General features: G+C 38.8%; 3 protein-coding genes across 6 annotated transcripts; 2 read left to right on the forward strand and 1 right to left on the reverse strand.

Annotated features, from left to right (window-relative positions):
• Positions 1 to 304: 304 nt before the first annotated feature.
• On the forward strand, positions 305 to 5,465 carry LOC116198038 (RAP domain-containing protein, chloroplastic). Of its 2 annotated transcripts, none has more exons than XM_031528348.1 (6): positions 305 to 654; positions 1,676 to 1,912; positions 2,302 to 2,321; positions 2,401 to 4,435; positions 4,677 to 4,759; positions 4,999 to 5,465. In XM_031528348.1, exons 4-6 carry the CDS (start codon positions 2,581 to 2,583, stop codon positions 5,068 to 5,070), a joined length of 2,010 nt encoding a protein of 669 aa, XP_031384208.1. In that variant the 5' UTR covers positions 305 to 654; positions 1,676 to 1,912; positions 2,302 to 2,321; positions 2,401 to 2,580; the 3' UTR covers positions 5,071 to 5,465. The 2 variants fall into 2 exon arrangements, with proteins under 2 accessions (XP_031384208.1, XP_031384207.1); XM_031528347.1 differs by lacking the exon at positions 2,302 to 2,321 and having other exon boundaries at positions 307 to 460; positions 540 to 654.
• A 1,870-nt stretch (positions 5,466 to 7,335) lies between these two features.
• Positions 7,336 to 11,129, forward strand: LOC116198040 (6,7-dimethyl-8-ribityllumazine synthase, chloroplastic). Of its 2 annotated transcripts, none has more exons than XM_031528352.1 (9): positions 7,336 to 7,628; positions 7,794 to 8,006; positions 8,157 to 8,263; positions 8,513 to 8,608; positions 8,855 to 8,950; positions 9,066 to 9,144; positions 9,878 to 9,924; positions 10,014 to 10,073; positions 10,668 to 11,129. In XM_031528352.1, exons 2-9 carry the CDS (start codon positions 7,835 to 7,837, stop codon positions 10,704 to 10,706), a joined length of 696 nt encoding a protein of 231 aa, XP_031384212.1. In that variant the 5' UTR covers positions 7,336 to 7,628; positions 7,794 to 7,834; the 3' UTR covers positions 10,707 to 11,129. The 2 variants fall into 2 exon arrangements, with proteins under 2 accessions (XP_031384212.1, XP_031384211.1); XM_031528351.1 differs by having other exon boundaries at positions 7,337 to 7,502.
• A 371-nt stretch (positions 11,130 to 11,500) lies between these two features.
• LOC116198039 (50S ribosomal protein L22, chloroplastic-like) lies at positions 11,501 to 14,777 on the reverse strand. Of its 2 annotated transcripts, XM_031528349.1 has the most exons (6): positions 14,449 to 14,774; positions 14,197 to 14,315; positions 13,768 to 13,929; positions 12,613 to 12,723; positions 12,166 to 12,232; positions 11,501 to 12,065 (listed from the first exon to the last, which is right to left on the reverse strand). In XM_031528349.1, exons 1-6 carry the CDS (start codon positions 14,561 to 14,563, stop codon positions 11,782 to 11,784), a joined length of 858 nt encoding a protein of 285 aa, XP_031384209.1. In that variant the 5' UTR covers positions 14,564 to 14,774; the 3' UTR covers positions 11,501 to 11,781. The 2 variants fall into 2 exon arrangements, with proteins under 2 accessions (XP_031384209.1, XP_031384210.1); XM_031528350.1 differs by lacking the exon at positions 12,613 to 12,723 and having other exon boundaries at positions 14,449 to 14,777.
• Positions 14,778 to 15,626: the final 849 nt, after the last annotated feature.

A 15,626-nucleotide genomic window follows, 5' to 3' on the forward strand; every position in this document is an offset into this window, starting at 1 on the left:
TGAAAAAGTAGATCCACTCTGTCAATGATCGTATGCCATGTGGCGTCCTTAAGTACACTTCAACAATTATGATTAAAATTAACAGAGATACTGTCATCTTGTTAAAATTGTTATCAAATAGATAATTTGTGATATTTTATACAAAAAAAATCGTGTTGAAAACATTAAAATGTGAAAATTTAGGGATTTAGGGATCAATACCAAAATAAAATGTACATAATATCCATTATTAAAAATTGAAATTTGAAACAAAAATATGAAAACCGAAATGATATCCTAACCTTCATTGCTTGCTGGCGATAGTCTCTTCTCCGTTGTCTGGTCCCTTACCTCTGCTTCTGCTTATGGACTTTGCCGCCAATGACCGTCGTCCCCACCGAGCAGCCGCTTGACGTCAGCGGCTCCGTTACTGCTCGAAGCCAGCGGCTGCTGACAAGCTCGTGAACATTGCCTTTCATCGGTGAGTTTGTTCGTCAGTTTGTCGAGCTCAATTCTAGCTCAAGTTCGAGCTTATTCACGAACTCCTTTGAGCTCCATAGAAATTCGAGCCTACAGAGCTTCATCTCCAGCCAAGCAGGGAAGAGAGACTGAGGAGCCCATCCTCCTCACCCCCCAGAAATTCACCTCTAGAACCTTTGGAAACTTCACCGAGAGGTAGTAACTTCTCAATGGTTTTGTCATTTCTGTGAAATTCTTAACTTTGGAGCTTAATTTCGCAATTCTTTTGTTCTCATCGCTAGCTTCCATTGAAATTAACAAGGGTAATTTGCTGTTCTACTGGGATTGAGCTGTTGTGCTACAAAACGCGAATAGTAAGAGTCGGTTTGATATCGACCTGAATCGATGTTTCAGGTTCAAGGCCTTAAAGCAGGGAGGTTTAAGTCAAAAGTCGCCTTTGGAATCCTTAGATGAAGTGTTGTCCAGTTGGGTCTAATTTAAAGATAGCCATTGCACTTGAAAAGTGTCAAGCTTGGCATTTTCATTGAGTTGGTAGACCGGTTCATTAGAATTTGATCCATCAAGAGGAATTCTTAGCCAAAATAGAGATTTCTCGGGACGAAAAAAAATACTAAAAGAAAAGTCGGTTTCTTTTCCTAAATTGAATTTCGCATTAAAAAAATGTGAATCAGGAAAACACAGGCTCTTACAGGGCCATTATTTTCCATGTTCTTGTTGATCAAGAAGTGTCATATAGGTCTTTTCTCATAGCACCTACTAATACATTTGAAAAAGAATTTTCATTTTGCTGTAAATTGTGTTTTTTCATGTCTGTCGTGATCTTTAAGACATGGCTTGTAGAGTTTTACTTAATGAATTAAAATTTGATGGCTGTATCATTCTTAAAAAGTCATTGATCCAATTTGCTTGGGGAGGAATAGGTTTGAAGATTTTTGAGATAGTGAGCGGTTCTTTTTTCTTTCTTTTGGTTCTTTTGAATCTCTTTCTTGTATTGAGGCAAACATGTTATGGTGTTTGTGAGACCCGTATTTATTTTTCCAAATATGCATACATACATATATACATACATGTGTTTATATATATACACACACAAACTCATAAGTTGCTGGAAGGAAAAAAAAAAAAAAAAGAGAGAGGATGTAACTTGTTACCATAGACTTGCCCACACTCTATCATCCTACCCATTGTTTTCTTACCCTCTTTTATCATCTTCCAGGGATTTCTTCTTCTTCCCTTTCGTTCTTTGTTCTGGGGGTTTCGGGGAAAAGAAACAGAGGACGAAAGAGAGAGAAGGAGGGGCGACGGAAGAACAAGAAGGAAGGAAGGATAGGTTCGGGAAGCCTTCTAGTTGGGCTTGAGTTCGGTTTGGGCGAAAAAAAAAAAACAGAGCTGAGGAACGGAGCTGAGGAAGAATCGAAGCAGTGCTGGAGGCTAGGCTTGGAATTCCGGTTAAGTAAGTCGATTTTTCATACTCTAGGCATTCTTTTTGCTGAATATAGAGGTTGATTAGTTCGTATTCTATTCATTTCAGCTTAGGTTAGTGACTTGGGCAACCTTACGCACTGAATTTACATGTAAATTGGGAATTATCTCTGTTCATCTTGGCTCAGCTCAATCTACTTTCGGTTTGTTTTCGAGCTTACTTGATGAAGTGGGCTGTCTGTTAGTCTCTCTAGATTAATGTTACTTGAAAAAGAATTTCCATTTTGCTGTAAATTGTGTGTTTTCATGTCTGTCGTGATCTTTAAGACATGGCTTGTAGAGTTTTACTTAATTAATTAAAATTTGATGGCTGTATCATTCTTAAAATGTCATTGATCCAATTTGCTCGGGGAGGAACAGGTTTGAAGATCTTTGAGATGGTGAGCGGTTCTTTTTGCTTTCTTTTGGTTCTTTTGAATCTCTTTCTTGTATTGAGGCAAACATGTTATGGTGTTACAGGTGGCCATATATCAGGAATCATTCTGCTGGCATAACAGAAGTTTGTTGCTGGATTTGGGTCATTAAAAATCAGTTTTAGCCTCGTCATGAGGACATTCGTTCTTCTCTCAGTTGACTCGTCAAAATTCTTCTTAGTAACCAGCAGCACTCAGTGAGCAATTGTCACAGATACTAGCTAATATGGAAGGTTTATTCTATACATTCCCTCAACACTGGTGTTTGAGACCCTCTCTCTTTGTCCCCACAAAATCATGCCACATTCTTCGGTTTCCTGAACTGAAAAATCGATCTTCCAATCAGCAAAGAAAATTGAGTCTTCTGGGGGGAGCTTGTCTCAGCTCATCTAGAAGTGATGCTATCACCACCTCGAAAGTCATGCGTAACGATGCTGAGGAGGAAGGTGATTCTGACTGGGAGCTGGAATTTCTCGGGGAGCTTGATCCGTTGGCTTTTCAAGCCCCGAAGAAGAGGAAGAAACAACAAAGGTCAAAGTTGCTTGAAGACACTGATGGTATGGACTGGTGCCTTAGGGCTAGAAAAGTTGCCCTCAAAGGTATTGAGGCTCGGGGCCTTTCTCAAACCATGGAAGACTTAGTTTCTGTCAAGAAGAAGAAGAAGAACAGAAAGAAAAAGACCAAGATTAAAGATAAATCCACTAAAATGAATGACACGGATGAGGACAATGACGATGATGATGAATGGAATTTAGATTATGGACCAGATCAGGAAGGTATTGAATCAGAGGATTTGGGGGATGAGGACGCTCAAATTGGTGACATTATTACTGGCGATGGTATGACTGATCTGAGGAAAAAGGTGAGTTTGATGGCCGGTGGGATGTTTGAAGAGAAAAGGGAGAGTATTAGACAAAAATTTGTTCAGAAGCTGTCCCAGTTCTCAGGACCCTCTGATCGTCGCAAAGAAATCAACTTGAACCGGTCAATTGTGGATGCACAGACCGCTGAAGAAGTCCTCGAGGTTGCCTCCGAGACGATTCTTGCTGTTGGAAAAGGTCTGAGCCCATCTCCTCTCTCCCCGTTAAACATTGCCACTGCTCTGCACCGAATCGCTAAAAATATGGAGAAGGTTTCCATGACAAGCTCAAGGAGATTGGCCTTTGCTCGTCAGAGAGAGATGTCAATGCTCGTTGGCCTTGCTATGTTGGCCTTACCCGAGTTCTCGGCTCAAGGAATATCAAACGTCTCATGGGCTCTGTCAAAAATCGGTGGCGAACTCCTTTACATGTCAGAAATGGACCGGGTCGCTGAGGTGGCCTTGACTAAGGTCAGGGAGTTCAATTCTCAGAACGTTGCCAATGTAGCTGGTGCATTTGCCTCGATGAGGCATTCTGCATCTGATCTCTTCTCGGAGTTGTCCAAGAGGGCATCTGACATAGTCCACACGTTCCAGGAACAGGAGCTTGCTCAGCTGCTTTGGGCATTGGCTTCTCTAAATGAGCCCGCTGACACTGTGCTGGAATCCCTTGATAGTATCTTCAAACACTCCAGCCAGTTTCGGTCTCACCTGAGCAAAGGGGAGGTCTCAGCCTCAGACAAAAATGGAGCACTGCTAGACACTTCTCCTGTTCTAAATTTTGACAGGGACCAGCTTGGTAACCTTGCGTGGTCCTATGCAGTGCTAGGACAGTTGGACCGGTCATTCTTTTCACACATTTGGAAAACCCTACAGTGCAGCTTCGAAGAGCAAAGGATCTCTGAACAGTTTCGGGAAGATATAATGTTTGTTTCTCAGGTTCATCTTGTGAACCAGTGCTTGAAGCTCGAGTACCCCCATCTTCTTCACCTATGCCTTGGGAGCGATCTCGAGGAGAAGGTTGCCTGTGCTGGGAAGACCAAAAGGTTTAATCAGAAAGTAACTTCATCCTTGCAAAAAGAAGTTGCTCGATTACTTGTAAGCACGGGGCTTGATTGGGTAAGAGAGTATGTTGTTGATGGGTACACATTGGACGCAGTTTTGGTTGATAAGAAGGTTGCTTTGGAGATCGATGGCCCTACCCATTTCTCACGGAATACTTGTGAGTCGCCCTTACTCATATTGAACTTGTAGCTTTTTCTGAGATTTCATTCGGGAAATTGTGGCAGTAGGTGAGAATACAAAAGGCCAGTCAGATCTTTCTTAAAGGAAAAGGTATTCAGATATATCTTTGCCGTGAATACATTAGCCGGAGATGTTCCTGAAAAAAAACCAAGCATGGAAAGCATGATATATTTGATTCTTCTTGTCTATTGGTTCACTGTCTACCTGTGCCCATGCAGGGGTTCCTCTGGGGCACACCATGCTGAAGCGCCGGTATATTACGGCAGCGGGTTGGAAGGTTGTGCCAGTATCACACCAAGAGGTTGGCTTATTGTTTACTTTGTAGAATGCTATAATTAACTTTCCTTTAGTTGACATCAACACTCGGTATCAAGTAAACTAAGAAGAAACTGATTATATGATAGAACAATAATCTGGCCATGTTGGTATATGCATCAGTGGTCGGTTTTGAAGTAGCTGAAGGAGCTTATGGAGCAACGATATTTGCTCTACTGGTGAGCGTCATCGCTTGATCTGATTTGTTTCTTTTCTTCTTGACAGTGGGAGGAGATTCAAGGTGAGTTCGAACAGCAAGAATACCTGAGAGGAATTCTCCATGATCATCTGCAATAGGGGCTTTTCCCCTGCACGACATGAACAGCGGAGGCGGTTCTCTTACAGTTGCCTCAGCAAGTTCATTGTATAATGGTGATGTTAGGGAACAATATACATATGTTGTTACTACTTGTTAGGGAAATATAAAGGGGGATTAAGATCAACAATTTCACACAAAAGTCTCAGGATTGTTCCTGAAAACAGAGTGGAGCTCGTGCCATGGTTAGTTGCTACCAGCATTTGACGAATTAAAACAGCAAGAAGGTTCACCTACGTCGGGTTCTCTGACATTGACGCTAGCGCCTTTTTCGAGTGCTGCAGAAGAAGAGGAGATAAATCTTTATCTTTACTGTAAACTAAAACTCTTGTTCAAGTGCGACGCATTTCAAGCTACAAATTTTTACCTCTTTTTATTTTTTTAATTAATTAAACCACAAATATAAAAAAGGAAAGTGGCAGGAGATGCCCAGCCTCTCTCCATGGACCATGGGAAGGGGAGAGCCCCTACTACACATTGTGTCCCTCCTCTCCTTTTCATTTTTAACCATCTCTTTTCTGATTTTTAAAATTTACCCATAGACTTCGACTATCTTTTGTTTTTGTCCTTTCTTTTGATTTTTTCTTATATCCTCCAAAAAAGATCAAAATTAATATGCCTTAATTATCTATATAATTAATTAATATGTCATACTGTACAAAAGTCATCCAAAGTATCATTTTGATTCTTACATGCATTTTTTTCTCAAAATGATGCTACCTCTAATTTATGCTTTTATAAATTTTATGGAGAAATAATAATAAAATAAGTGCTAGTTGAGTGCTAAAATATTTCTCCTTTATGATACAAATAAAATATCTTTCATTTTTAACTACAACAAGACCCAACAAAGAAAATTAATTTCGACATTAGTTCATATATATAATTTTGCATATTTTGTGATCATTCTCATTTTTCCTTTACTTAATTTTATTTGTAAATTTCAACTGTTTTTAGAAAGATTAAAGTCCTTATATATTTATATTTCTTAAGTATTTAGAGCATAAATACTAAAACTCTACAAAAATTATAATATCAATAAATAAGAACATAATAAATATGACAAATATGAACACAAATATATTATTTCATAACAGATGATGTATGGTTATTTTCCCCATTATTGTAATTATGTAGAACTCTTATGGAAAAAGGAACAAGTAAATTCAATTGAATTAAGATGATAATTGAGATGATAAATGTATTACTTTAATTAAAATTTAATAAATAAGGTAGTGCTTAATTTCATTGGTGTCAATAATAAGTTTAATAAAATTACCATTAAATAATGTTCAAAACTTTAGTATATTGAAAAGTTATAAACTTCGATGATATTATGTAAAAAATTATATTAAATATAATAGCTTAAGATTTTTCTTAAAAAATGCCATGAAATTTTTAATTGTAATTATTTTCTTATTGCAATACTTTGATTTTTTATTGTTCTTCAAAAAGAAAAAAAAAAGGGAAGGAAAATTCAACACGCAACAAAGTGCGGGTCTCTCATCCTAGTTAGTTTAAAATTTGTTGCTTGCCAATCCTTAGTCTAGCGGTAAGGAGCGTAAGTATCCACCATGTTCCAAGTTCGAATCCCCTTGGGGTAGCCAACACCTCTAAGTTTATCTCGTACTTTGCATTTGCAGGCCTGTGTACGGGATTGTGAGGATTAGCCGGGTGAAACCTAAACCTCTCACGATATCAAAAAAAAAAAGGAAGTAATTAAATTTTTATTTTTATTTTTTTAAAAAAAGCACAACTACCATAGAGAAGGCCGAGAAGACAAGATATTGAGATAGTAAGGGTTGATAAAATGTTCCTCCTCTAATTTGTCTCTCTGGCATGAATTTGAAAAAGTATCAACGCTTTATATAATCTAAATTTGATATTTTTTTATATCACGTGACGAAATAAGATAATTGGAAAAACTTTCATCTCTTTACATTTGAGAGAAGGTGGGCCAATCTAGGCGAAATTAGGGTTCATTTCAGGCGAATTAGGGTCAAATTAGGCAAAATTGGGGTTAGTTAAATAAGAATTTTTCTAAAACTAATTTCAAGTATTTAGCTTTGCAATTGCTCCTAGCCTTGGGCAGTTCATTATTCGGGTCATATCCGAAAACCAAAAGGAACAAAAAGCATCAGTCGGTTCGGCTCGGTTAAATACTTCGGTTCGGTTTCGGTTTTGGGCCCAAACCTTATAGGCCCATCCAACAAAGCCCAAATACCCCCCCTCTCTCTCTCTCTCTCTCTCAAGGTCTTACCTGCCCCCCAACAGTCACTGTTCTTACGACTGCAGCTCTGCTCGAACGCATTGCGCCACTCGCCATCGTTGACCTCCGCAGCTTCGTTGTCGCCGTAGCAGACTCGCGCCGCTCCCCGTCTGTCACTCTCTCCGAGTCTGAACTCGCTCTCAGGTGCCTTAGCCTTCCTTCCTCCTTCCTCGTACTTAACAGATGCTGGAGGTTTTTAAGTGACGGAGTAGGAGGATGAGTGGGTAAGGGTTTGTGATCCTTGTGGGGGGTGCAGGAAGAGTGGTTTAGGTGAGGTTTGAATCTGAGCGAGTCAATGTGATCAGTGGAAGCTCCTCATTGGGTGGCGAATTCAGTCTGCTTTGATTGGAAATTTGCTATTCTGGCTTAAACTGATTCAGAGATTATGGATTTGTGTCCATCTTGTTTGAATTTTTGGTCTTGTGTTCTGCCTAGGTTTCTTAATTGTCGGGGGACCTCAAAACTTCAGTTCGAATATGGCATCTTCCATTTCGTTTATTGGTTCGTCTTTAGTTCACGGACGCTATGCTTCTACCTCTACTGCACACTCAATACCGCTGCAGCAGCTTCACTTTCATCACCATCTTCCAGTTAGTTCTCTTAGACCCCAACAAGCAGCACCTCTCTCCTTCTCCTCCTCTGTGCAAGGTGTGATTTCTTGTTATTGGAACTGATATTTTAGTTCCGACTTACTTCATTCTTCTTTTTGACTCTGTGGGACAGTGAATTACCACTGGCTAAGCAAGTCGATGGCGTTACTCACTTTGTTGTTATGGGTGTGGTTCTGCAATTTTTCAGGACTTAGTTCTCATGCTGTGATTGAGAAGAAGGGATGCCCGCCCTTGCTCGCTGTTCGGCATTTGACAGGTTCCCTCACCCGAAGTGAAGGCCTTCGCTTTGCTGTGGTTTGTAGCAATATAATTTTATAATTTCCCTAGAATTTACTTCTAATGGATCTGAAAAATTTTGTTAGTCTGGAATGAATTGGTGATTGTATGGAGATCGATGTAAGTACGGAATATGTTATAAACTACTCAAACTTTTTTTTGATTGCCACTTAGTAATTGTACATATCTACATTCCTTCAGTGACTTAACTAACTGCGCAGTGTAGTAATCTTCTCTTAGTCTTACCTGTTATTTTGCTTCGTGAAGGTTGTGGCTCGATTCAACGAGATCGTGACTAAGCTGCTGCTTGAAGGGGCCCTGGACACTTTCAAGAAGTATTCAGTTAAAGAAGAAGATATTGATGTGAGTAGAACTGACTTCTCTTACTTCAGTCTGTCAATTAATCAGTTGGAATTTTTGGTTTTATTTCTGTTTGGTAATTGTGCAATATACTCCAGTTATTTCACCTGTTTGTTCCTGCTTTGAGCCCTTTGGATCATTCTCATGGGACTTTCCACTTTGCAATTGTAGAAGATGGAAAGGTTGAGTGTGTAGAAATTAGTACTTGGCCTTTTGTATTGATGGAATTGAATACTTCATTTTTCTCAGGTTGTGTGGGTTCCTGGAAGTTTTGAAATTGGCGTTGTGGCTCAAAAGCTTGGGAAATCTGGAAAATATCACAGTGTCTTATGTATTGGGGCTGTGGTATGTTCTCTAATGTCTGATTTCTGCTATCAGAGAGTACTGTTTGTTTCTGCAAATACAATACTTGTGGTTGCTTTTTTCCTCCCAATTGACAACGTCACCGTACTGTCAGTAGATAAGGGGTGATACTTCCCATTATGACGCTGTTGCCAATTCAGTGGCTTCTGGAGTGCTTTCAGCTGGTCTAGGTTCAGGTAGATCAGAAATTTATGAAATTTCTTGACACTTTCATTTTTTCTAGCACAACAAACTTATCGCTATGCAAATAATATGCCATTGTTGGCACGTTATACAGGAGCCGTATCTGCGCTAGGTGCTGTATTACGTATACGTGCTTTGTGGCTTTTGAAGTATTTGAGAACGTGACAATCCAATTTCAAAAATAATCTTGTTTATTAATAAGGAAATGAACTAACTAGAGACATAGCCATGCTATGGACGGAAAATTTGCAATATAGTTAATATGTCATAATATATGCATTGAAAAAATAAAAAAAGTTCAAGATAGGTTCGATATTTTCTCTGAAGATATTTTTGATTCTATCAGTTTTTCTTATGAAAGTAGATTAGATATTGTGGTAAAAGAATATCAAATTTAAAACAAAGAAAGAGAAAAGAGATTGGCGTTCATATGAGGAGAGCGAGGGAGAAATGGGGATAGAGGAGGGATTGGGAGTGGTGGATAGAAGTTGGGGTAGTTTGTCATGCACAGTTACCATTATAGCCCTAATTTAATGGTGGTTCTTAATTATAAATATTTCATCAAAGGGTTTTTTGGGAAACTAAAGGTTATAGCAAAGAGGGCAGTCTCCCTCTACATTACTATAGATATAGATAAATAATATTTCATTATTGCAAAACCTTGTTCTGATGATCGGCTAGATTTTTATCTGAGGAAGTGAACTAATCTTCTTGTCTTCTTTGTAGGTGTTCCTTGCATATTTGGTGTCTTAACGTGTGATGACATGGAACAGGTGTACAGCAAGTTTTTTATTCTGTGTCATGATGCATACTTGAAGATTCCTTCTTATTAGATCTGATTCATTTTGCTCTGTTATAATAGGCATTAAATCGAGCTGGTGGAAAAGCTGGAAATAAGGGATCCGAGGCAGCTTTAACTGCTGTGAGTTCATTCTAAACTTGAGTTCTCTTTCCCTCCAACCCCCTCTCTGCGACTTCATTTTTGTTTTAGACTGCTAATGATCCTGTTGAGCAAGTCACCTCCATTGTCATTGATTCTCTAGAATATCACTTTTTATCAGTGTGAGCCCATTGGATTGCTTCCATATTACCCTTTGTGCTTAATTGTTTCCCTTTCTTCCCTATGTCTTTTGATCAACGTTTCATTAATGATGTTTAGTGGCTTTTTAACTAAACTTTGTCGTCATTTTAGGATCATTTGTGTGTAATTTTGCCAGTTCTCAAATGTGCACGAAGCTTAACTTTGGTATCTAATGAATCTTGTAATTCAGACCATTGATATATTGTTTGTTAATCCAGCTCTTTCTTGTTAAAATAAGTTTTTACTAGCTTTAGTGAATCACTTAGAGATTTTGGAACTGAATTAGGACATACCGAACTAACGTGTTCAAAGTTTAAAATTTAGATGTTTGTAAGGTTAAGTAACATTGCAAATAAGTAATAAGAAGATGCTAAAAGAGGCGTGTCTTTCATTATATCCTCATACATTATAAATAAATGATTGTGTGCTCTGCAGATTGAGATGGCGTCTTTGTTCGAGCATCATCTTCAATAAATTGCGACATTTCAAGACTTGGATGTGGATTGGCTACTCGTGCACTGATGCATTTTGCAGAAGCAGTTTGTTGTCGTGATAGTTTATATGATCCATGGGGCGGATTTTAGTTTCGGTAGGTGGGCTGCAGAACTGCAATCAATTACTGAAGAATCATCTGTAGAGAACTGATAATTTTGGACAATGATCTGTTTTGTGACCGTGAGGATGGGTGCAGCTAATAAGACCAAATGGTGGGCTCGACTTGTCTGTGATATTCTTCTCCTGCCATTTTAGATTATAATAAGTAGGGGGATGTTGTATTATGTTCTTTAGGTGAGGATGATGTATTACCTTCTATAACGATGCCGAGAAGTTTTGGACGAAAGACTGGGCAATGTTTGTTCTGTTATGGTAGTGGCTTGAGCATTTTAACATTTTAGATGAGGAAGCAGTCCATTTTCGTAAGTTCAAAAGAAATTTGGTGAATTGTTTGCTCTGCTATAAGCGCCACCTGCTGCGGACTTCAAAAGAAAAATGCTTTCACTCCACAAGGATGTTTCTATGGTACCTTGGATATGCATTCCACGCCAAATGTTTCGACTAAATGGATTAAATTGTGCATCTAAAACCAACTTTTGCTCTTTCTTTGGTAGTGTTATATATGCACTTGACTTGGTTAATCGTTGACTTCGCGATAAATGAGGGCCCAAGGTAAAACCCACTAGCCAGATCCAAGCTCTGCAAATCGCACCCTAGGGCAAGCCTCGCCGACGCTCAAAGCTGACTAGGCTACCACCAAATTCGGAATTTTCGTTTAGGAAAGCCGAATAACAAAATCAAGGAAAAATTCCAACATCTAGGAGTACAAGGATGCGTCTGCAAGAATGCTACAATTTTTTAGTACAGAAAGCTAAATCTGAAATTACAGCATTCAAGTGGGTTAACTCTTTGCCTTTTCTTCTTCTCCTCCAAACCATCAAAATCTTATTCTGTCCCTTGGCAAAAAGCAGAAAACAGGACATGATGAACACTACCTAGGCTCTTCCATGCCATCAGACACTCATGCAACTCTAGCAAAAATGGACAAGGGTTACTATGCTGGCACGGCATCTGATTCTCGAATACTGCTGTTTTTGCTTTTCCTGTTCCAGATTGGAGTGGTCTCAATAAGCTTATGAGGAACAAGCCGCCTCTCCCGCTTAGTGAGCTTCTTAAAATTGCTTACTCTCAGCTTCGCGATCTCAGCCTCCTCTTCCGGTGTTATCTCCCTCACAACCACTGTAAGCCTGGACACCGGTCTCATTTTGATTCCGCATCTTCCTTTGCTATGGGGGTTCATTCTCTTCTTGTAGAGCCCCTTCCCGACAAATGCCTCCGCTGCAGATCCCCAAAAAAAAGAAAGGAAATGAGCACAAACTGAGTGAAATGAAGTCTTGTGATACTCAGTTCTATAGCTGTAATCAGTCCAATGATTTACCAACTAGAAGACGGTCGGCATCCAACCCGTGATTGTGGGTTGCATTTGCCCGAGCCGAGTGTATGACCTGCAAGAAGTGGTTACTATTGAGTATCAGTTGCAAAAACTAAAAGTTAAGTCATTGTTAGTTTTTTTACATCCAATGGTTAGACATGCATTCTTCAATACTCAAATTCCAAGTTCAATTTCCTAACTGATTACATTATCAACAAGTGCAATTCCGTCCTCCGCAGAAGCAATTCGAATTTTTAAATGCACAGAGAAACCCAGAACATTCAAGCTCGCCTACAATTCTTCGCTGTACAGAAGGGGAAAAACTAAAAGGTCAGAAGGAAAAGTTTTCTCCTATGATAGCATCTTTTCCCTTCTCTTATTTGATTTTTATTCCCTTTGACTGCCTATTTTGTGAGAGAAGCTGAGGAATCCAAGGAACCAGAGGAGCATCACCTGATAAACAATTTTCGCAGCTCGCTTCACAGTTACTTGCAACTGTAATAATGCATCTTCGACACGCATTCCACGAACCAATGTAGCCACGAGGTTGAGTTTTTTGGGGCTCTAACACCAAGAAAAGAGCTAACTTAGGTGGTATTTGTAAGACGAAATATATCAATTACTAAAAATGTTATCTACAAGTTATCTTATGGAAAAGTAATAAAAGGATTTTTTTTTTCTTTTGGTTATAAAGAAGAATGAATGGAATTGACAGACATTCAAAGAGTGGTTTTGATCACCAATTACAAGAATCGCTTAATTTACTGTGTAGAATTGCCAAACCTAATGACCAAGTGATTTTTGTGACTGAACGGGTCCTATAACAGAACTTTGGACCATTCCTCTTCCATCCTTCCTCTCCTTTTATCTTCTTGATAATTGGTAATTAACCATTCATTAGCTAACTCATATGCACTTAATTGATTAAATTTATTAAACTTAGAAACAGCGGGCATGAGTACAAAATACTAAGAACCTCAAGAAAGAGATAAGTATCAAAAAGTCAACTATTCAGTCAAATTAAACGGAGTTCAAGAACAGAACCTAGAGAAGCCAGTCAAATATACTGATATCTGGTATCACATATATATCTGTGTGTGAGAGTGTGCGTCTATATATATATATATATATATATATATGCAGCATATGTGTGTACATTTTCTCAAATAGAATCAGAAAAACAAAACATTGGACAATAGCTATGAATTGTATCAGGCACCATCCTTTCAGCAATATAGAAATTGCACACTTGGAGATTAAGGGCCCTTTCAAAGTATGTCAAGTTGTTCATACTATAAAATCAGTGTATGTGGTTATTGAACCTGACATTCAAGGGGCCCTAAAACACAATTTTCAGACAAGATGTTCTTTCAGTGACCAATATATCTCAAAGACTAGTTTTAATATGCTTTATGTTATGCTATACTCGGCTGCTTTTGCAAAGGGCATCTGAAGAGGAATACCCTTGAAACTACTGCTTATGCTGCATTTTATGAACCAATGGAGCATCCATCTATCTAAGAAGCATGAGTTCTTGTTTATTGCAGCGAAAATAATTCAACCTCATGTGACCTTAGAAAAAGATTAGAACATGTAATTACAACTAACCTGCTTTATGCCCTTCAGAACCGCTTGAACTTTAGCTGGTTTAGAAACTGATTTCTGAGCCTCAGTTGCTCTGCCACTCGTTATCAGAGAAGGTGTTAGAGGGGATGAAACGGGGGCACCGTCGGATGAACTGGCCAGTAGCTTTCTCGAAGTGGATATCCACTACAAGAACGAATCAAAGATGCAGAACGCAATGAGAATTCGAAGGAAAACAGGAAAAGAATGATAAGGCTGGTGACCGAGAAGGATGTACAGTCCACAAACAGGTTGCCAAATGAATGACAGAGTCGGACATAACCAACTGTTCTAAATTACGCTTTGCCTCGTATTGAACTTACAAAAGTGAAGAAACAACCTTTGCATCACAAGCTTCACACAATCATTAATCTAAGAAAAACCAAGAAATGCCCGGAAGAGACCAAAGCATACATTGAGCTGTTGATGCTGATAGAATGATCTCGGAACCGCTACCGAAGAAGAGGGGCAATGTCTCCAGAGTCTTTGCAAACTTCCAAGCGGGTCACTCCTCACCTCCGCAGCTCCAAACACTACATCGAGGAAAGAAAGAAAGAAAGAAAGAAAGAAAGAAAGAAAGACACATTACCAACCCACTTCACGACGATAGCAGAGCTAAGAAGAATGACCGACCCACAGAGAGAGAGAGAGAGAGGACTGTTTTACAAGATGCAGAGGAACCGGTGAAGCTGCGAAACGCATCAAAGCTGGCAGCAGTTCCCACTCTCCTCCTTCCGACATAGCCGATCACGGACTGCAAATGTCGATGCCACCCCACCATCTCTGAAAATCAAGGACCGAGACTAAAGTGGGCAGCTAATCTATATTCTTCTTTTTTTTTTTTGGGGGGGGGGGGTGTAATTAGCTATCTATATTCTTCAAAAAACAATCCATGCCCAGCTAAATTTCTGAAGCTTTTTCTCCGCTCGCGAAGAGGGCGAAGTCGGGGGGGACACAGAACGAGGAGCAGTAGCAAAGGGTAGACGACGAGCAGAAAAGGGTTTAGGGAGACGGAGAGAAGAGCATATGGCATTGTGAGAGAAATGAGTCAGGCCCCGCCCGGCCCAGTATACAATTATGGGCTTTTCAATGAGTCCTCTTTAAGCCACGTTTGGTCCGTCTCGTGGGATATAGGACATACAATTATTAGGACTCGATTGGACTTAGTGTCCTCCTAATTACGTGTTTCGAGGATTTTATGATGGTAGTCTCTCTTGGTAAGAACATGTCATAAGAGTGAGCAATGTGTACACTTGATAATTTCACTTTACTATCTTGTATTTGAATCGTTTATTAAAGAATGATCTCTTAACTTAATTTTATCAATAAGTATCTGTAAATTAGAATTCTATTAATTTTTATTTGGCGTGAAGTTATTTTCATAATTTTATGTGGAATAGTTAATTTAGTGATAAATCAGTTATCAGTTTTAATCTATTTAGTTAATGCATTGTAATTTAAATACCACTAGGGGTGAGGGTGCGCTTCGTTGCGCCAGCCCTGATTGCAATGCAAGAGTATTATATATTTGTATTATTATTTCTAGAATTATTATATCACATTTTTTTTAGTACGATACTTGAATTTATTGAATAAAACTTCCAATCATTGCATAATGCATGAAATATTAAAGATTTACATATACATATATATATTAACGAAATTTGAGTACTAAAAATATTATAAATTTGTGTTTTTTAGTATTGGGGTAGAGGCCTTTTTAAACAAATTTGATTTCTTAATTATGCTTTACATATGGAGAGGTAGAACCATTTAAATAGAGAAAATAAGTTAGAAAAAGGGAAGAGAGAAGAAAAGGAACTATGTACCTATATGTGGTACAG

Source organism: Punica granatum, chromosome 2, assembly GCF_007655135.1.
Source record: "Punica granatum isolate Tunisia-2019 chromosome 2, ASM765513v2, whole genome shotgun sequence".
In the NCBI taxonomy this organism is placed as follows: domain Eukaryota; kingdom Viridiplantae; phylum Streptophyta; class Magnoliopsida; order Myrtales; family Lythraceae; genus Punica; species Punica granatum.